Here is a 22,721-nt window from a genome sequence, read left to right on the forward strand (position 1 = left end):
ATCCCCAGTGTTTCTCAGTGATTGTGCTCTGTGACTGCCTATACGGACTGTGTCCAGTAAGTGGGGGAGAGGAGCGCAGCGCACATTAAGGCGATTAAGGCCAATAAGCAGCCAGACTGACTAGTTACTGATCCCCATTGTTTGCCTGAGGAATTCTTTTGAAATCAGTGCTAACTAAACGAGCTAGGGTAACTAGCTTCCATGTGGTCTTTCTTTTGAAAGACATAAAATAAAAATAATAATGCAGAATAGCTGCACTATCATTGTAGCTAATATTTCCTTAGACATGATACCCATAATTCAAATTTCAGTTCTAATTTATGTTGCAAATGATGAAGCATGCATGTCAACTTACTGAGAGCTGAGAGCATATGTACGGTGAACCAAATTCAAGAGCTGGTCATTATTCCTTTTCAAAGCACCAAACTGATGCTAACTTATTTTCTAATTCTTTTACATGAAATATAACTTTTACAACTTCAATGCAAAAATATGGATTAGAGTGGAAAAGGAGAACAGATTCCCTGCTGGCTGATCTGAGGATCTATGCCAGAGTGGAGTGGTGGTCTGAAGCAAAGACTTCACAGGCTATGAATAGCTGTCTCTAGAGCTGTGGTAGGTAGGTCTGAAGAAAAACAGAGGCACCCTGTGTGGGGATTATGTTGACTGAATTCAAACAAAATGTCAACTCATAAAACCCAGCAACACTGGATTTAATGAATAATAACGGGAAGGAGCATATCTCCTGAACATTTATTTGCTTACTTTTTTTCTTTTGCTCTCTCTCTCTCTCTCTGCATCCTTCTGTTTGACTCTTTCCACTCATCTTTTCATCCTTCCCTCTATCTTTCTCTGCTTGAGTTCTGCTCACAAGTTGGAAGACAAGCTTTAAAAGCTTACATCTGGTCTGCAGGAGGTGGTGTTTTCACAAAAAGATAACTTGAAATTACTCTGAAAGAAGGGATTTCGGAAAGTTCTATGAAAAGACTTGAATACTTAGTTGAATAATTTAGATGGCGAAAGCTTGAGAGCCGCTGACACAGACCCAGCACAGATACATACTCACAAACACACTCACAATATGATGACGGTCATCTGAGAGGTCATAGATGATTCATGGGCAGGTTGGAAGTGGCCGGGGAGAGAGGAGGGTAGAGGATTTATACTGGAGCTTACTGCCTTCAAACACTTGTTTTTTAAAAGCTCCATTTCTCCACGCCGTTAAACGGATCTCTTCCCAGTGAGAAATGAGAACATTAACTGGGACACGGACATGGTGCACTCTGCGCGGCCCTGCCGAGCCCTCTGAGCTGTAACATTTCACATCTGAGCTGCGCTCCTTACAAGCTCCCCTGACACCCCAATGCATCATGGGAGGGCTGTAGGGGAGGTTTAGTTGGGGCAAAGTGTGATGTGTCTCAAAACCTGACAACAGCTGCGAGCGTTTCCATTAAGAACAACACAACTCAATGTTACAACTGCACCTAAAGGTGCAGGTATGGTTTTTTTCTCAAGGACCTCATTCTTTTTTCTGTTGGAATGAAGAAGGAGAGGAAAACAGTCACGGTAGCAGCTTTCAACAAATTCATCATGAGGTGGCACAACTTGTGATTTATTGAGGGCTGTTTTCTATTTTTTTATACATGTGTATTTTATTTTACAGCGTGACTGGCAGGAACCAGTTTAGTCTGTTAGCTTTTCACTAATGCCTCAAGGCATTGCTGACTAAACAAACCATCACTGAACCACAACATGTCTACTCCCACATCCTGCTCACAGATTTTCTTATCTCGCCTCTGCACTCATATCACCCAGTTACACTGATGTGCAATTACATGTCACATATGTTCTTTGCACACACATACTCACCCTGCGATCTGTGCTGGGTAATTTCTGAGCTTTACCTTTAGCAAACAGGGACGGATATATTTTTTAAATGAGAAAGCTAAAGGCTACACTGAGTTGGATTAGTCCTCGAGTGGGTGAAAACACACGTGTGCATGAAATATTATAGGCGGGGGTACGTGTGGGGCAGCTGAGTGTGATGCTGGTGATTTGACTCCATAAAAGGTTAGTTGTGTGACTGCGCGGTGACGTTTGCCGAGGAGCTGAACAGTAAGTCCATCTGAAAAGCTTTGCACAAGCCATGATTACAGTACAAAGGCTAGAGTCTGATTAATATATTAATGCTGCAGCTGGTAAGATTAAGAAGAGAGTGGACTTTGAGAATTTGAAAGAGTACAACTTTCATGTCCCCCACCTTCCTCTCCGCCACAGATCGGCCTCCAACATGGTGCACACATGGTGGTATGAACAAAACACAAACAATACTCCTTATAGATATATATCTACTTTGTTGGTAGCATAGGTTTGGTTATAATCCTGTTTCATTGTGAATTCTCAAACACCTAGATTTAAAGCACAGGCTTGGCCTTTATCTAAATGGAATGTCGATTTGCACCCAGATGCCAATAACCAGACCAGATAACCATGCAAATAGTATTGTTGACATCTGACACCAAGGTGCAAATAGCATCTGCCTTATTCAAAATACGTTCATTTAGAGACAGCCCTTTATATCAGATTTGTTTAGTTTTTGGGTTGGTTTGGATTTATTGGCACATTTGATCATATCTTAGTTGTACCCTAGTTTTATGATCTGCATGCAATAGAATTTATGTATATCCTTTGACCAGTGTTTCACATTACAAGCATTCTGGCATAATCCTTTTAGTTTCTGCTAAGATTTAAATGCGAAACATTTGCAGCAAATAGCTTATTGCTAGCAGAAAGAATGACAAAGAAGAAGCAATTGACATTAACTGTGTTGTTGTACTGGTAGAATTAGCACGGTGAAATTGTACATTATTCTAACACATGAGCAATTACCAAGCAAGCTGCCTCACAATACCTTTTACCCAACTCTTACCACAGGTTCTGTCACACTGCTTTTATTTGAGAATCTGCTGTAATTATCATCATATTTTGTTGTGCTTGGGCTCAGAGAAATAATACTCACTTTAATGGCATGTTGTCTACCAAGTCATTTATAAGACAAATTAAAATCTAAAATGAAATAAAAGTAGACCTGATTGTGCGTTTTTGACTTAAAAAAAAAAGCTTCACAATAATCCTCAATAATCCATCTAATTTGTTAGACAGCCATTCATCAACCAGGAGACCTTGGTTCAAGTTTGCTATTGGGAAGTACTGTATGTTTGTATGTCCCCAGCCCTTAAAGGAATGCAGTGTATGCCTCAGCTGTAACTGACCCTGACCTCCCTGGACACGTATACAAACACAATTGTCCCACAGTAATATTGGTAGAAGCTACATGTGAGCGAAAAGGTGGTCAAAAGGAAAATAAACCGTCCAATAGAAGCAGAGGGGAAAAGAAGAGACGCTTCTCACCAGCGGATGTGTGAACTCAGGGGCATGGTCGTTCTTGTCTGTGATGGTAATGGTAGCCGTGGCTGTTCCTGTTAGGCCCACCTCACTTCCTGCCATGTCCTTGGCCACAATCTCCAATTCATATGTTGTGGTTGGCAGGGTCTAGAAAATAAATAAACAGTGATGCAGAGTTAAAAAAGCGAGTTACAGACATCCACATAAAAGTTAATAAAGAACGGTTTTGTAATATCTGGAAAGAAAAAAACAAGGAGAATGAGGCCATGAGGGACAAAGGGGTAGATTAACAGTTAGAAGCACAAAGGCAGCGCAGGTTAAATCACTTGAAATAAAGACAAACTTAAGTTCATACAGTATTAGCTTTTGTATAAGTGAGGACTAATACATACACATACACACACACAGAAAGGAATTCAGAAGGTTACAATGAAATATCCTCAGTGATTAGTAAAGTCTGTGAAACTATTTGAGAGACAAATCATGGAAAATCATCATTGGATGAACAATTAGCCATGTGAGAGATTATATTAATCCACCTAAAGCAAAAGCTAACACTCATCACCATGTTTCACATTACTGTAAGACCCTATAACAAAGCTGGAAAGCTCTTATAATAGTCCACTAGAGGCTTGAACCCACCATCAAATTGACTGCATAATGGCTGGAAAAAAATCATCATAATGTAGATATGCTCCATCACGCTCACAGACCAGTGTTAAAAGCTCCAGTAAACATTCGCAACACCTCTGGGGAAGGGTCAGGAATCCATCCATTTTCTATACCGCTTATCTGTCAGGGTCGCAGGGGGGAGCTGGAGCCTATCCCAGCTGACTTCGGGCGAGAGGCGGGGTACACCCTGGACTGGTCGCCAGCCAATCACAGGGCCACATACAGACAGACAGACAGACAACCACTCACTCTCACACTCACACCTACGGGCAATTTAGAGTTAGGGTCAGGAATCCACATTTTGAAATTCATACATGTAAGAACAGATAGGGCAGTGAGAGAGAGAGAAAAATGGGATTCCTAAAGCTGTGCAGGAGAGGATCAAAGCATGCGCATACTACGTAAGGTTTAAGCTCATCCATTTTAGCAATCCCTGAGGGCTCAGATCTGGTTTTTACACACATCTTCCACAATGCTTTGGGGCATCAAAGATCAAGGTCTCTATGCCCCGCTTGAATAGGCAAACTATTTTTCTCAACACGATCCGTAAAATCATAGCAATCATTCAGGGACTTTGAGATTTTGTGGCCATTGCTGTGCTTTAAGAGTCTTCGCACCTTTTTTTTTTTGGTTGTGTTATTTTTTGATTCAGTGTTGGCGATTAATAAAACTCAAACTGAATCCATGTCACTCATGCTTACAGCACAAATTAAGTCTTACGAGTCTGTATTTGTATACAAGCCAAGGAGAGGGATCTGTCCTTGATTACAAAGAAGTAGCTTCCCTGAAGCGTAAACCTCCAAATTAGATATGTAATTCATTTACTGGCCTGCCAGTGTCTATAATCTATGTTACAATTGGAGAAATATAGCTCGATATACAGTGAGAGGATGGCATTCATAATGATCATTGCGGCAATAATCATTTGTTGGCATAATTCATGCGTAATAGAAATGTTGACTCTGGCGTATAAATAACAGGAGGTAGGGGCTGGTAAAGCCAACATTTATTTATCCGCTGCAGTGTTTTCTCCCTACTGGGGGTGTTAACTGTCACATGCTTAATAAACTTCATCCATCTGTCTCACTGAAAATGCTGCTGGAGTGCTCTCCTGTAATGTAGATACACCTCTCTCTCTCTCTCCGTCTCTCTCTCTCACACACACACACACACACACACACAAACACACACTCAAATGGCTGCCATTTGCTGTTTTGATTAAAAAACACCAAACCAAAAAAAACCAAACCATCCAAATAACTTATTTCACATAACAGGTACTTTCCCTCACTTTTCCTTGTTTTTCATTAGGCTCTTGTCTAACACACTAACTAAAATGTCTAACGGAGGGCATTTATTGCCCCACTGATCTCCACTAAGGTAGCACTCCAGCTGAGCCTTTTTTTACAGTTCCATCAAATAGATGTTCACGCTCTTTATACTGTACTTTGTTAGCTAGTGCAAGATTCGTTTTAATTTCAAGTAATTTCATAGCATTATAGCAGTACTAGGCTTTATATATGTCATATAATATATGGTATAATAGAATCTCTTCCCCATCATGTCCCTGATCTTTCTTCCTGTGGACAGCTGAACTGAATATTGTTGATGATATTGGTCACTGTCAAAGAGCTGTGACCCAATATCCCGTCATGCTGTACACAAATCCTCTGCTCTGCTCAGTGTCAGACTGAGCTACAGTGGCAGTTGTCAGTGTGGGCGCTCTACTTTTGCTTGTTGTCATCACAGATAGTGCTCTAATAAATTTCACATGAGCCTGGCAGGGGGAGAACAAATGATCAATGCCTAGACACCTTGAGGCTCATATTAATTATCACATCAGCAAGAACTTGGACACGGTAAAAGACTATTTACTGAAATGACACATTGAGGTCAGGAGCAATGTAATGTATGGAAGAATTAGGGTCAAAATCTTGAGTGTACTGAGCAAATTTTAATTTTAAAAACACTCACGAGTGGACCTTTAAACTGGGTGAGATCCTTCCATCGTTTACATAGAGATCAGCGTGCCAAGCTGCATATATCAACACATAAAATCCCCATGACCTAAACACAGGAAACGAGGTAAATGATTTTAACGGTATCTTTTTATTTACAAGCCATTTTGTGTACAAAACAACACAGAGGCTAGTGCCACTCCTGTCGTTAACTCCATCCATCCAAGCAGCTGCTCCACGGGAGATTGTGGGAAGAGCAAGAAATAAACAGGTGTTTCTATCAATAGTCTGTCACACATAGTGGGTGACAGGGGTGTCCCTCACAACCGGCTCCTGCTCGATCAAACATTGTGCAGGCAGATGGTGCTCCCCAGACCTGTGAGTTTATTAAACCCATGCGCACAATCACACGTGAATACACACGCATGTTGACTCTAAAACACACACGCACACCTGCACACAGACGTCCACTTTTGCCCTCCAGCTGGAGAAGAGAGGGGCTCTGGGATACCTGCAGTCTCAGTGGTGTCTAAACACATTGAGCGTGGCCGCCTCTGGCGACTGACAACGTCTTAATGAGTATTTCCTGAGTCTCAACTCAATTATAAACTCCCTGGCAGTACCTGGCCAAGAAAAGATGTTCAAATTCACTCTGGGCAGGAGTTACAGCAACGGGGAATTTTCCCTCCAGTTGTAAGAAAACTTCTACTGGCATAGTGTTGATTGAGACACTCCTCTCAGGCAGCCTCTTCATTTTTCACTTAATTTGTCTGTCGAGTTCAACTTTTTGATTTAACTTTGGTGAGTAGCAATAGTGTTATAGTCAATGAGAAAAGTAGCTTTTTGGCCATTTCTCCTGTTGGCGTTGGTAGAAAAAAATCTAATGCAAGGCAGCACATCCATGAGCATATGAGGCACAGATGGTCAGCCTACAGTAATGCTCTGTCTTACTGTATCTATTCTGTTTCTTTCTTTATTGAAATTAAGATCGCATTGTGTTATCCTTAGAAAATACATGTATGACAGTGGAACACAGTTAAATGCATTGAACATCGTTTGTGACTATTGTGTTTTGCATTTGTTTTCCATGCTTAATTATTTAAATATCAATACAATTCAATTCAATTCAATTCAATTCAATTCAATTCAATTCAATTCAATTCAATTTTATTTGTATAGCCCAATATCACAACAGAGTGTCTCATAGTGCTTTACAAAGTTCACTGAAATAAACAAGTGTAAGCGAACAAACAATCTAATAAAGAGTCCAGCAGTCGATGAGGCCAGTGGATCAGTCCGATGGATCAGTCCGAGGCATCACCTGCCCTTTATGACCCTCCTTCTTCGGGAAGGAAAAACTCAAAAAACCCAGTGGGAAAAGAGAAACCTCCGGGAGCACCACAGTGAAGGAGAGATCCAGCTCCCAAGGACGGACAGGCTGTAGCCTTGGACAGACGCACATCCATTGGCTGGTGGAGAACCACATCATACAGAAACAGGGCTATGGATCTGAGAACCTCTGTGAGGGCTGCACTTTGGCACCGAAGTGCTTTGTACTCAACACTGTCAGCATGCTAACATGCTTACAATGATAATGTTAACATGCTCATGTTTAGGGGCAGCTGTGGCTCAAAGGACTAGTGGGTAGTGGTTTGGTCCCCGGCTCCTATGAGTCAGCATGTGGAAGAGTCCTTGGGCAAGACACTGAACCCCAACTAGCTCCTGAAGCATAGCTTCAGTGTGTGAATGTGTGTGAAAGATGAGTGAATGAGGATGTGATGTAAAAGTGCTTTGAGTAGTCGAAATGACTAGAAAGACGCCGTGCAAATACAGACCATTTAGCATGGTAGTGTGCTAACATTTGCTAATCAACACTAAACAAGCACAACTGAGGCTGATGGAGAGTGTCATTAGCTCTGCTGGCATTTGGTCACACTAATGGGAACATTGATGTCTAAACCAAATTTCAGAGAGGTAAAGTCAGGGGCTCACCAAAGTCACTGTAAGTTTTACTCTACGGACCGAGCGACTTTTTCAAATTTTCACGACAATCCATGTAAAAGTTGTCGAGGTACTTGTGTCTGGGCCAAAGCACTGGACCAAACGACATTGGCATTATTAGAGCCATGGCTGAAAACTTTATTTATATTTCAATACAGGCACTTCCATTGAACCCAGTCCTACAGCAGAGTTTACTGCTGCATTTAGTATGTGCAGCAGAAAGAATTCAAAAATGTTTGCACGGGTACTACTGTTCCTGGCTGACCAAAGTCAGTATAGCCTCTGTCCAATCAATGTGAGTTTGCTTCATTGAGCCATTGGGTGAACTGTTGGACTATCAGAGGAATTCGGAGGACTAGCAGGGTGAAAGAAATCACCGTATCCACCCGAAAAACAGCACGGCTTTCTTTCCAATGTATAATATAATATATTTTCTTTGTAAAACATAAGTGGGAGAAAAACTAGAAAGCCACAAATGATTTCATTGAGTGATTGGGTTTATGAAAGCTGATGTGAAACTGAACAAAGAGCTAATGAAGTTGAGCATACTAAATGATATGACAGGGCTTGTTTCAGAGACATCTGATCCAAGAAAGACATTTCAGACTGTCCCATTCTGCCTTGAAAGAATTTCATCAAAGCCTCTTGAGTATGGGCTGATCCCCGGCACAAAGCAAGGAGAAAGAGGGGGATGGGAGTAAAAGAGAGAGAGGGTGAATGGAGAGGTATAAGTGAGGAAAGGAACAGAACCGAATCAGGGAGAAAGAGAGCAGCCTGACATCTGAGACACCACATTAACTCTCTGAATAGGTGTGATATTATAATCAAATTGGCAGTGGGTTCTTTGTTCTCCTCTGGCCCTTCACTCGTGCTCATTCTATGCACCAAACCACTGGCTATTCTTCAGGTCTCTTTTCAAATGCTTAGAGAAACAATGACAGACATAAAAAGGCTAAAACAAAAAAATCCCACCTGAGTTAAATGAAAGTCCACTGATGACAGCATTTCTATAAGAGCAAAATGATTCCCCCTCATCTTTATGCCTTCACCTGCTTCATCTTTCTATCCTTACTGCTTCTTGCTAAAATTCATTTTGTCCTTGGAATTGAAATATATCATTAAGTGATCTCCAAAATATTCTCTGCTTTTCATCTTTGGTAAACTCGTGTTTTAGGATAATAAAACAATACATATAAAAGTAAATGTCTTCGGCCACAAGGTTCACTTTGCCTTTACGAATCTCTAGAGAATGTTTGTTCTGGTGCTTCCATCCATCACTGTCAAAGCCCATTCACACTCTTATCCTCTATATCCCTGCCAGGTGTAGGGACTGTTACAACAATATTTATGAGGCTTTTAGACTTAAAGCTTTAACTGGCCTGATAGCATCGCTTACAGAAATGGGAACATTTGCTAATAAGCACTAAATAAAAACTATAGATGAGGCTAATGGGAATGTAATTGGCTTTGCAGGTATTTGATCTTAAAACAGTAAAAAAAAAAAAAAGTATTGGACAACTAAAAATGTTGCTTTAAGGATGGCACTAAATGAAAAGTCAAGGGGATTAGCAATCGACCTTTATTGGAATATGAATATCTTTATGGTAATACATTTAATAGTTGTCAATATATTTTACTCAGAACTACAAATGTCAATCTCATTGTGGTATTGTGACCAAATACAGCAGGGTTACATTACATTTAATGTCTAAATCAAATTTTGTGCCAGTGAACGCGACAATTAACAGGACAATTTGAATCTTTGGCTTACTGGTGACACTACAGTATAAGTCACAATATCATAAAGTTGTTAGGCTGCAGGAAATGTCTATCCAAAATGTTAATCCATCCATCTTGACCAAAGTGGTTGACTGACAAACAGAATGACATTACTGTACCTAGGGCCATTCCGCTAGCATGCTAAAAACACATCCTGACTGATATCTCTCATGAAATGAATATTACACCAAACAGCTATATTGCTTTTTTATTTCACCCCTCTAGTCTTAAATATGTCCTTTTTCCAAACGCATAGAACTTTTAGCGGGGGTTAGGATTAGGACAGTAGGTTAGACAGCTCATTAGGTAATGGCATGCTGTCTGCAGCTGGCTACGTTGCTGTGCTCAATGGGGTGCAGGTCAGATTGTAAGAGAAAGTCAGCAAGCAGCAGACCACAGACCAACTGGAGTAACACCAGTTTAATGTAACAAACTTCAAGCGGTGATCGCTAGCGTGCTGTTCCTTTCAAGTACTGTACCTTGACAGGGGCTCGAGTGTGGTACACAGCAGATGTGTGTGAATGTGTGTGTTGGTGGTGGCTGAGCTTTATTAAATCAGATACTTAAGTCACAGTGTGTGTGTGTGTGTTTTACAGACTTTTTTCAAATGCTGGTGCCGCTGTCACGTCAATGTAATGTACACTTTCATGTTTAATTCAGTAATGCATGGGTATTATTGCACTGGTTTTCACCAATACTGTAATTACATTCCAAACTCTCTCTCTCTCAAACATTTTAGCTGCTCTTCACCTCACAGGTCACTGGCATCCTCCTGCTCTCCACCTCTATAGACATATGATTAATCACTTTGACAACAGTTAATTACAGTAGGATGGCAGCCACGTGAGGCCCTTATCTGGGCCACTGCAACCAGAGAAAGTGATCTATTTCTTTCATCAGGCTCTTGAGCAGGGTTAGCATTCACCCAGAGGAGAGAGTAAGAGACATATGAGGGTGGTAGTGGGAGGGTGACACATTGATAACAGTGTTTAATTTTAAGTTTTTTTCCATCTCTTTTCTTCTATACAGTTTAAAACAGGAATATTGATAGCTACTGCATTGTGCTAAATCAAAACACCTCAGTGGGCTGGTTCATCTAACATGGAGAGAAAGAATCTCTGTAATAATTCAACTTTGACATTTAGCAGAATTCATATAGAAAGATAACATTAAAGTCTGAGGCCTAAACCCGAATGTAATAAACTGCAAGTGCATGCAAGTCTTCAAACTTAACTCAAAGAAAAAAACGTTAAATGGAAAATAAATCATATGGCATTAATTGTTCTTAAGTGTTACATATGCAGAACAGGAGGTGGATGATGTAAAAGGTTGTCGACTGTGAAATGCCCAAAGGTCCCTGTCCACACCTAACAAAAGCCAAAAATCTGTGACTAATATATTTTTATGCACATCTTTTATAGGGCTCCAACAATTTCAGATGGTTGACATATATTTTCACAGGTCGTTATCTTTTGGAAATGGATTTTAAGCTTTTATTGATGTTTTTTTTAATCATTTGCATTTCAATCCTTTTTTACATCTAGCTTGCATGTAGCCTTAGGCATGTTCCTCCACACTCACCGTGTCTCTACTCAATGTGATACAGCATCTTGCTTTGAAAAGTTCAATATTTTAGGTAAATTATTATGTTACGTATTGACATCTTCTGTAATTATACATTAGAGAGCCTACGCCTGTTGTTTAATTCAGTTTAACGAGCACGTGGAGGAACATATTTAACATACAGATTTTACAACTAGACCATTTACTGCACAGGGTTCACTTGACATCTCATAGGTAGAATTCACAGGCTATTATCTCGACTTCTGCCTCCATCAATTATCACTAACCTCACTGCATACAAATGAGGGGCCAGTTAATCGACCTTGAAGGAAATGTGCGCCACTTTTTATGTGGATGTCAAATCAGTTTTGATGGTAAATGTAGTCAAATGAAGAAATAAATACCTGCGGGCTTTATTGACTGTGAAGGCAGAGTCCCCCGGATGCAAAATCTCTTATTCTTCCGTCCACCAACGCTTTCATTTGACATAGTTGGTGGCCCTAAAGGACTACAGGCTATGCAGATGTCTATGTCTTTAGACATTCGGTTCTTTTGCAACGAATTTCATTGTGGGCAGTTTTTGTTGAGACTTCTGTCGTTTTTTGAGCTGTCTGTCACGGATGCTAAATGCTAAACCTAACAGAGCAGAGAGAGCGGAGCAGAAAGGATATGAGGGTTGGGTGTCAGGAGCCTGCGAGCAATACATCCCGGTACATGTAGGCATTGCTGGCATGGTTCCAGGAGGAGGAGGACTCTGCTTTCTCTGCATTTAGGTATTTACTGCTTCAATGGACCACATGTGCCATCAACAGTGAGTGGACAGCCACATAAGATTTTGTCTAACTAACACTATTATATATTATCATATAAACACTAGCGTCAACACAGGAGACATAACATAAGCAATACATTAGCAGAGCAACAGCAGAAACTTCACTCCTCCACTGTGTGTCTACACTGGATTCATTCAGGTGCAGTGTGTTTTGGCAGCACTCAGAGCCCAACACACATGGCATGAATGCATTTATGGTTGTAGCATGGAAACAAATACGCATTTACACACCTATAGTATATCTGTTCAGTGAGACACTTGACAAACAACTGAAAAATGCAGTTGAACACCTTCTAAGCAAACATGACATAAACGCTACTGAGCTCACCAGATGAAAGATTTTTAACCAAAAATTACAAACATGTATTGCAAGAAATAAACATTATGCAGGTTTGCTTCAGCATTATTATTGATGTAGAATGCTCCAGCAAGCAGATCAGAAACAGCATCATTATGTGCAATGAGTATTCAGAACAGATGATTGTGTAAACATTGTATAAAGCGCAGAGCAGATGCAGTGTCATTAATATTACCTGGAGGACATGGAGGGGACTTTCAAATAGCAAATTAATTATTTAATATACAGTTCTGATTTAATTCTAAAACTCTCTCAGGGATACTAATAGCATAACTATATGACCGCAACAGCTTTTTTGATTACACACAAATGCTGCATGTTCAATAGATAAACATAACTACATCTAAATTAACAAGAACCTTTGTCACAAAGCAACTGGTGATGGAACAGAAATGTTTATTCCAAAAGCCTTGGTAGATTATAAATGTAATGGGGAGGGACTGGATGGATAGCATTGCTTTCATTAGTCGGAAAAGTATCAGCGACACTATTTTTCATCATATAAGTTTACTTCAGACGACAAAACACAGAGGTCTCTGGAGAGTTTTAACCCTTAAAAAATGCCTGTTGGGAAGTTGGCTAATATGCTAATCTTATATTCCTGCATTGATCCCTGTCTCGGTGTACAATTTCTGGTTTTTATTTCATTCAATTTCTGAAACATGTTTTTCTTTTAGATACCTGTGAATTATACAGATTTTGCATGATACATTTTTAGATAATTTCCTTTGCTTTAACATGGTTACAGGGACACAGGTATCCAGTACCAGTTTCATCTCACTCAGTGGCTAGAAAGTAATACAGTAATAGTTTCTGAGCATAAAAAGTAACCGTGGAAGATTAAATATGTAAATGGGCCGAGATCCAAAATGACTTAAACATAATTTCATGGTTTTGACAGAAGTGCTGTTTCCAATATTCGAGCCGAAGGCTTAAAGACACAAGTTAATCATCTTAAATGCCTTTAAAATTTTGTTGAGCACTGCTGTAAAACTACCAAAATCTACAAATCCTCCTGCATCTTGTCTCCTGCAGCTCCGGATACTCAGTTAGATTTATCTGACTGAGGCGCTGTCCACTAATCAATGCAATGACGCCAACAGGCTGGTTTGCGGACTGTTGCCAATTATGTCATGTTAATTATGCAGTAATTACAGCGTATTGTTTGAAAAACGCAATGATTTAAAAGCATGTACTTGTGTGAGGTTTGTCCTCTTGCTCCAATGGCAACACACTCTTCTATCTAGATGACTTCAGGTGTCCTGCAGTATGTCTCCAGCACACCTGAGCCTATGTAGTTTACAGCCTTGGTCCTTTGCAACAAGTGGCCTTGGTCCTTTAGCCATCTCTTTTAATAAAAATCCAACTCAGAAAAAAAATCATTGCGGCCAGGGGACTCTCTCCACAGACATATGAGACCTCTGCTGCAGATACTGACAGTCCCTCTTAGCCTGTTGTTAGCACTCCCTCCTCCACAGATTGTTGGTGATATAGATGACTGTCTTGCTGCCCACTTCTGGTAGTGCTCTTTGACATGGCTCTCCAGCCACAGGCTGAAATATAATATAGCTGTATTTGGAGTGTCTGCCATACACTCCAAAAACAATGTGGCTACCCATTATCCTTTTCTATGGAGATATGAGAGGAAACAGTCACTGTTTGTGTTTATCAAGTTTTACTCTTCACTGGAAGCAGTGAAGCCCACTTTATAAAATGACCTCCATGAGCACTTGTGGGTGGGAGGCTTGGAAACACAAAATGTACTCAACTTTCTGCTTGTAGTTTGAAAAAAAAGAAAAAAAAAAAAAGACCTCAGGTAATTTTGTGGCAATTGGCACAACAGATTCCTCACTTGGCACTCACAGGATGTATTGAGATCGTTCTTTTTCATGCCCTAAGCTCTCCTGTGTAATGAGAGGATTTAAGTGTTAAATTGGTGAAGCATCTTTTTAATATACGGGGCCAATTAAGAGAAATGCTAGAGGTGGCTGCAGTACGGAAAAACAGAAAGTGTCCATGGTTTGAATTTAAGTGTCTATTAATGTGATGCATAGCTGATACTGTAGCTTCTCCTCTGCCGACAGAAAACCTGAAAATCACTTTGAATCTTAAGTGTGTTTTTCTTTGAAAAGCTACACTGGGTACTGTGATTATGAAAAAGCCCCGGTTATGGCAAACTATTTTTTGTGAGTTGTTTCCACTTCAGAGCTGGATGGAAATAGACATCGCATCCGAAAAGGAATTGTTGCAAATATAATCTCAACACTTTGACATGTTTGAAATTTAAAGCTAAAGTTGGTCACTAAAAATAAAAGTCATACTTTGACCTCGTGCCTTTAGTGTATAGTGCATGTATAACATGTCTAATTTTTGTTGATTTAATCAGTTCGGTTGCTTTTTAAACACAGATTAGTAGCCCAGGGCTGTTGTTGTTTTTGGAGGAATCAATGCCGCTGAAAGAATTTAAATCTAATTGTATCACTGTTTGATTAAATCAAAGCCTAGTTTGCAGTATTTTCCTTCAGTGGGTTATACTGTAGCCGATCTAGTTTGCTCACAGCTACTACACACGCAAAATAAAAAAGAAATTTAATGAGCCATTGTGACAGGATTACAGTGTGTTACTTATACAACAGAAGATTTACGCACACAGTGAATACTACTTTGGAAGTATGGCCTTGACAAGTACAAGTGTCAGGCTACCATGATTCCAGTTCTCTACAGAGAGCAAAATGAATAGTTCAAATGATTCAGCTAGAGAGAAACTCTACAAAACAGAGAGCAATTCAACACGCATTCAAGTGAAACAAGTCCCAATTTTCCTCCACGGCTGATGCTCAAAGGACTGTCAAGTGGGCACTGTAGTTCTATATTTCTCTCTTTCTTCTCCTTTCTGCTATCCCCTTGATTTCTTCTCTTCTCCTCCTCTGTACACACTCTTCTAACCAAAGCTGTCGTGACAACATTTGCAAGGATTTTATTCTACTTTTTCTTTTCGGTCAGATTATGTCTTTTTATTCTGTTTCTTGTCTTTGTTTTTCTTTTATTCCGTAGACATGTAGGGTTGGATTTTTGTTACCTCGAGGACGGCATGAATTCTCCGAGGCATGAATTGAACAGGATGCTGAAAATGCTCACAAGGATTATGACCCATGCTGATTCAGTTATACCAATGACACCAGCTCCTTGTGTATTTTGTAACTGCACACGAAATGTTACAAGCGTCCAGGCCTTTATAATGCCTGCCGTGCTGATGGCACAGTAAAGTATCAATCTCCTTACAACCAATTCCTAAACATTGGCATCTCTAGAAACACCGACATATTAATCCCACATACCGGGCACATCTCTGGTCTGGCTTAAATTTGATCTCATTAGTATCCTGCAGCATACAATAAAGGCCCTGTGATACACTGGCAACCTGGCTGGAGTATTATCCTGCCTGAGGCCAAATGTATGCTGGGATGGTGTCCAGTCCCTTGAGACCCTGACAAGGACAAAGCGGGTATAGAGACTAGATGGATTGATGAATGGATGGATAGTTTCAGGAATTTAAACAGCGCAGGAGAAACCATCCAGAAACATATGGCATACAGCCATTTTTTTTTTTCCCTTAAGCTGAGATAAAAAACCTGTGTGGACTGAATAGCTAAATGGATGATGCCCATTTTACTAGCATGTTGCTGATCAGCTTTGCTTTAGGAATGTAACACTATCTGTGTCTGTATCTGAATATGTCTAACAGATGTCTCTATTTGTATCCGTAGTTGGATTAAACCTGGCCGTGGGTTGCACCAATACCAGAAGTTCTTAATAACTGTCTATACTGCTACGTTTTCCTTTTTAATCCTATTTATATTGCTATGTTTTTGTTTAGCTGCAAACAAAATGTACAACATGTTTAAATCAGGCTTTTACTGGCTCTCTTGGCCACTTTGCATACAGTTTTGAAATGGTCTCTAATTTCAACTTGTCATATGCCCTGTGCTGTCAAATTGTGCAAAGAGCCAGGCTTCAGTATGGACTGTGAGGTAAAAAAAAAAATACCACGGGTGCAACATCAGTCAAGCTTTATTCTGCACTGCACAACAAAAATGTGGTGAAGACTGATAAGGTTACTCGTTGAATTAAAACGCCCTATAGCGTATTTCTTTACATTTAGGCAAATCTGCCATGGAAAGTCTTGCTGGCTTGACTACCAGGTCCTGTTTGCACTATACAGGCAACAAAGTCCTGGATTTCTCCGATTTCTGGAGACAAAAATCTGGATCTGATCACTGTGAATTCAGATCTGACGTCATATTCAGTAGCTTTTTAGTATGATTCCTAAGCCAGTTTATGTACGGTCACCCTCTGGACGCTGGAGATAGTGAACAGGTCGATCTATTGTTCACAGGGTGCGTTTTAATGTTTCTGCATATGACTTTGCACTCATTCTTACTGTATGCAGTCACAACTTTGAGAATCATGACTGTAAAAGAATTGATGTGTGTCTAAAACTAGGATGAGAAAGGAAAACCCTCCTAAAACAAAATCATCTTAGGTCCTGTGTCCACTGGCTTTTCTAGCAGAAAAGCACTGGCAGGACGCTCTGACAGGGAACGCTTGTGCCGTTAGAGAAAAAATGCTGCCTGTGGGTTTTGTTTCTATAACATCATAACACCACTCTGACCACTGCCATTAAGTGATAGACAAGTGTTGCCTTTTTTCTTTTTATTAACTATTTATGTCTATTTGTTTCACATCGTTTCTTACTATGAGCACCAATCAGAGGATACCTGCCCTGATACTTTGTGAGGATGAGCTTAATACCCCCGCTGTCGCCGGTCAGTCTGACAGCTGTAAACCGACGTGCACGACACAATCTATCAGAAACAACAATGCTGTGAATATCATCGCCTCATCAGTTCAGTGTTCCAACAAATGTGCTTTTCTGTGTCTGTTTCTGTTTCATATGTCATAAAGTTCAGACAGACATGGCAGACACAGCCAGAACGAGCTTTTCCGCCATTTCCTTGGTTACCAGGGTCACGAGTCCTCCTATCTAAGATGATCGGTTGCCTGGAGAGGCACTGGTGATGACACCTGTGCCCTACTCAAAAGATTTTCAACTAGAAGTGTTCGGAGCAGCTGCACAAAGGGCTCTTTTCTCCATGCTCGTACGCGCTCTCGTCATTGGGAACACCTGAAAAAAAACGTGGACGTGAACCCTTACACGTTGGTAGAAAAACAGTCTGCACACAATTACATTTTCAAAAGCAGCAACTTTCTCGTCAGAGATTCTGAGTCAATAGATTTGTCCATTTTCCAAACAATTAAGTCAAACTTGTTATGACTAAAACAAGAATCCAACCTTATACATTTTTCACACAGAAATCTGTTAATGTTCTGCTTTATCATTTTGCTCTTTTTGATAGGAATCAATATTTCATCCGCTTTAGGCCATCTGCTTCACCACTTGGATGGATTTTGTTGTCTAAGACACTGTTTCTAGTGTTGTTTAGAATGAATTTTGTCATTCTCCTTCTCTCAGCAATTTTGTTCTCAGGACTGCAGCTGACTCGATGTGCAGTGTTTATTTCATAAATCTTGGTAAACAGTACAAGCTGTAACTCAGCTGTTTGTGAGAAGTCTTGCACTAACAAACAAGTAACTTTAGCGGCACTTAAATCACATATTTTATATTTAGTGGAACGCCTGAACCTGAACCTCCAAACCTCATCTGAATGCTTTATACAAATCCTTTATTCAGAACTCACTCTGTCTACTGCAGAGAGTTGCTTGTACAAAGGGAGATATACGCCACATAAATAAGTTAAGAAAATACAGCCGCTGCTGTATCTTCTTATAACCTTTGCAAGTTCATTTCTGGTTGTCTCGGTTCAAAGTGACACAAGTCTGCACAGTGGTTCCAAATATTTCACAGCTAAACCAAAGAATAATGCAGAATTACATGATATTATTATGAAATAAAATTTGCTTCACTTTTAATTCTCTCTGCATGCTCTCCTCCAAATGAGTTGGGGAGTTGCAGTAACGTTAAATTCAATTCCCATCTTTAAAGGAATAGCACATTATTACACTTTGCTGTTTTATTGAGATTAGGTTGAGCGAATCTCACTCTCAACCTTTCATGAAACTCTCGGCAAGAAGGCAGACCAGCATATTTCCCAAAATGTTTAACCCTTCCTTTAACACAGCCTCAGATATGAGGCCATTTGGCTGACGGGTCAAATAGACCACCAACCCAAATTTAACCCGTGCCTCTGTATTGATCTGATTGGGAGCAATATTCAGTTCACCTTTATTGAGTTAAATAAATCATGTCATGCTAAATAATAATAACTGATCATTGTTTGGTGTGACTGTGATGCTTAAAAACAAAATGGCAATAAATAAAAAACACATATCTGTCCTTTTCTCGGCACCTCTGCTCCTTTCTCTGCTTTTTTTTGTTAACATTTACAGTGTGCATAGTGATCGGAGGGGCTTGCATTGCAACGTTGACCATATTTATCCCGCCTCATCAGGCCAATTAGTAGCAGGATGATAAGCTGCTGCAGCACCGGTGTCCCCAAGCTCGCTCTGATGAATGTGGGGCTAATTGGGGTCAAGGTTGGGTTTAAGGCTGCGGTGAGTTGGAGCAGAAAGCACAAGCTGGGGCTAATCTAATCAGGTGCACCATCAGACCACCGTCTAATCGTGTCATTTAGTGAGCAGTTAGATGTATATTGGGAACTGAAATAGTCTCCTATTACCGCATACCCCCACACTAAAAGCAGAACATACATTTTGTGCGTGCGTGTGTGTGTGTGTGTGTGTGTGCAGCAGCGTTAGAGTGTTGTTGCGCGTGTCTGCGTGTGAGGGAGAGTGTGTTGAGTTAAGTGCAATCATCATCCTGCGCCTGCCACCATCAGAGCTATCAAAGGCCCATCTGGGAAGCATGCGTGCGCTTATGCGCTTATGCGTGTGTGCGAGTGCGCACGACGACAGCCACAGATCCTTCAGTGAAGAGCCCAGGTGTTCCTGTTAAAGTGTTAATTAGATTAGTGCAGATCAAACGGGGGTGGCATTCGCTGGGGAGTAGAGGTGGCGGGGCCATCCCACTGGGGCGCCGGTTCCAAATACTGCTCCTCATCCACCAATTAGGATTAATTAATCAGTCACTGGACTCACTTGATTGGTTCCCCTGAAATGCATGGTGACCCAATAAGGAGACTACACAGATTTCTGTGGAGGAATTGGGCAGCTGTGATGCAGTGAAAGAACAGGAGACTTCAGGTTGCAGGTTTGAACTTAGACCTATATAAAATGATGGTGTTTCTACAGTGCACACCCATCCGGTCTAACAAATAAACAACACTGTTAATGCTACAATCATATAAAGACGAAACAAACAGCCGCCAAACAGCAAAATGCAGTAAAAAGCACACATCTGTCCTTTCTCACCACCAGTTACCGCTCACATGGCCCAGATGACGCTTCGTGCTGTTAGCTCACTAAATAACAGTCTGTAGCGATACACAAATTGAGAACTGTGGCTCTCTACCATTCTTCATCTCAGCGGGTGCGCTTCATGCTGTGAAGTCATGACAGTGTATGGCTGAGCTGTAATTTTTGGCCCTTCTGGTGCAACTACCTTGCTAGCTTGAGCCTTGTGGAAGACTCCAGTCATGCGAATTGGGTGCTCCTTCAGCATTCGTGCAAGTAGGCAGGTATGTAGGTAGACAGGAAGGCATTTTCATCATCATTGTTTTTTTTGGAAACTACTATATTGTTGGCAGTTAGGCTGTAATGAGAATTTCAACCAATATAACAAAAGTGTTTCTAAAATTACTTGCACACCCTGTTTTTAACATTGTTCACAGAACAATGTAATGCCTCAAAAGCTTTCTTGCAATCTAAAGAAAAAATGTCCTATTTGTTGTTATAGTTCAATCGGGATGATTTTCAACTGTCTCACTCTGCTTTTTCCTTAATCCTTAATTTTGAATTCCTGAATCGTTGGGTCTCTCTCTAATTAAAGTGTGTGGTCTAGACCTGCTCTTTATGTAAAGCTTCTTGAGATAACACTGTTGTGAATTGGCGCTATATAAATAAAGATTGATTGATGATTGATTTTTGTCCCCTTAGTCTTATTTTTCTGGTTCCAACAGCACTTACCTGCCATATGTAACTGTTACGACAGCTTTGCATTTTTTCATAATTGGTGCAGTGAATTATTGATAAGATCTGAAAGTTCAGAAGAAACCCAACAAAGTCATTCATCTCAGATTCAATCTTGTACTTTAATAAGAAAATGAAAAACATAACTAATTGCTCCCCTTATCCACTTCAACATGTTTTAATTTCAAAAAGCATTATAAAAAATCTAGTTCTGTATTAGCTGGCATGCAGAGCCTAATGCACAGACATAATTTAAGTGAGCCCATTATAAGTGCTTCAGGCAAAGTCAGTGTCTAAGATCTAGACACAGACAGACACACCTGCACACACCGACACGCGCACACACACACACACACACACACACACACACACACACGGCACCAGCTAATCTCGATGGGTTGCCTTTGCCTTTATCCAGGTCCAGAAACATTTCACAAACAAGCCTAGCTGTGTGAGTGTGGCTGTGTTCCCACAGAGCCAAAGGGACTGAGGACCAGGAGCAGGAAGACATATCAGTGGTAGCACACATCAATTCCACATCAAGTAGCAGCTAGTGATGTGGATTTGTCTGTAGTGCACAACAGGGAATGCCAACAGATGTTTGCTCAAACCCTTGAAATGTTTGCATGTTCTTCCTTCCACCGATGACTAACATGATGACATTACCCTATGGAGAGACACTCAGTGGTGTGCAGGCTTTGCTGCTGGAACACTGCGGGTATGTGACTGCCAGAGAGAAACCTCTGCCCCCACACAACAATGAATATCGTCCTGGCAAAGAGGGAACCTCTTACTATAAAGATGGCAGCTTTGGAAAATACTAACTTTTTTACGACATCCTATTAGTTGGAAGTGCATTAACTACGTTCATGATTTCTGATTATGGCCGCACTTTCACAATGAGCATCCTGGTTTCAATATGGTTGTTTAGTGCCATGTTGCACGATGAATATATAATGAAGGAGTCAATACATGAAACACATGAATCCGCTCAAACAAATCAATTGGACAATTACAATTCAATTTATGAATCTATATAGGGTTACATGTGATGCAGCCTTATCTTTGTCCTTGTCAGACAACAATGCTTTTGTTGAATTCTGTAACTTTCTTGCAGTGTGTGTGAAGTACAGGTCTGCCTTCTGCCTCGTGGCCTTGGCAGAGCTGCAGCAGTGTTACTTCCCATGTGACATCACTGTCAACTCAATATGGCTCTTTGATGCTCTTTGAGCTGTGAAATATGCTTAAGCAGACACACCGCAAAATATACAGTATTTCAGCTAAAATATCCCCCTAATTCAACAACGATTTTCATAATTAACACCAAGACACGCGTTAGAGATCCTAACTCGGACATCTCCAGTTGACAAAAGGATTTCAGTAAGACTTGACTGATGCCATGCTGACACGATGAGCTTAGTGACAATTTGTACCAAAAGGAAATCTTCCCATCACAATTGTCAGAGCCCCACATTTTGATTTAGCCTCCGAGCTAATTCACTTAGCACATGGTCTGTTTGATTCATAGGTTCATAGTGACAGACTGACACTTAATCAAACAGATTAATTGTAACCGAGCGCCAAGCTGCATTTGAAGTAGGTACTCTAGGGAATGCCTGCACATCTCTGCCATCCTACAATTGTGACCAGTGTGGGGGACTTACTGCATGCTATATATGCTTCTTGAGGAGGTGAAATTGGAAGATTGATTGAATGATTGCCATAACTTAAATATTGAGTTTCAGCCTTTAGAGGAACAGCGGTTGCCTTTCTCATTTAGTGGCTGTTGCCACTTGGTACACAACTGTGCGCATGCTTTTGCATACAAACACACCCCAGTCTCAGCGCACGGTGCAGGTGGTCATAACTTTCATCATAACACGATGCTGCTGGTTTTTATCCAGCCAAGATCATAGCCACAAGCAATTGCTCTGTCAATAACTGCCCCATTAACTCAGGGTTCGTGACCATATGCCAGAGGCTGCTG

At 40.6% G+C, this 22,721-nt stretch overlaps 1 protein-coding gene across 1 annotated transcript in view; it reads right to left on the bottom strand.

The window, feature by feature from the left end:
- Nucleotides 1-22,721, bottom strand: part of cdh13 (cadherin 13, H-cadherin (heart)) — a 288,979-nt gene that overhangs the window by 56,749 nt on the left and 209,509 nt on the right. The window contains exon 9 of the mRNA XM_070830937.1: nucleotides 3,412-3,552. Coding sequence (XP_070687038.1) covers nucleotides 3,412-3,552 — 141 coding nt within the window. The remainder of the gene's footprint in view (nucleotides 1-3,411; nucleotides 3,553-22,721) is intronic.

This window comes from Pempheris klunzingeri, chromosome 5 (assembly GCF_042242105.1).
Source record: "Pempheris klunzingeri isolate RE-2024b chromosome 5, fPemKlu1.hap1, whole genome shotgun sequence".
NCBI classification, from domain to species: Eukaryota; Metazoa; Chordata; class Actinopteri; order Acropomatiformes; family Pempheridae; genus Pempheris; species Pempheris klunzingeri.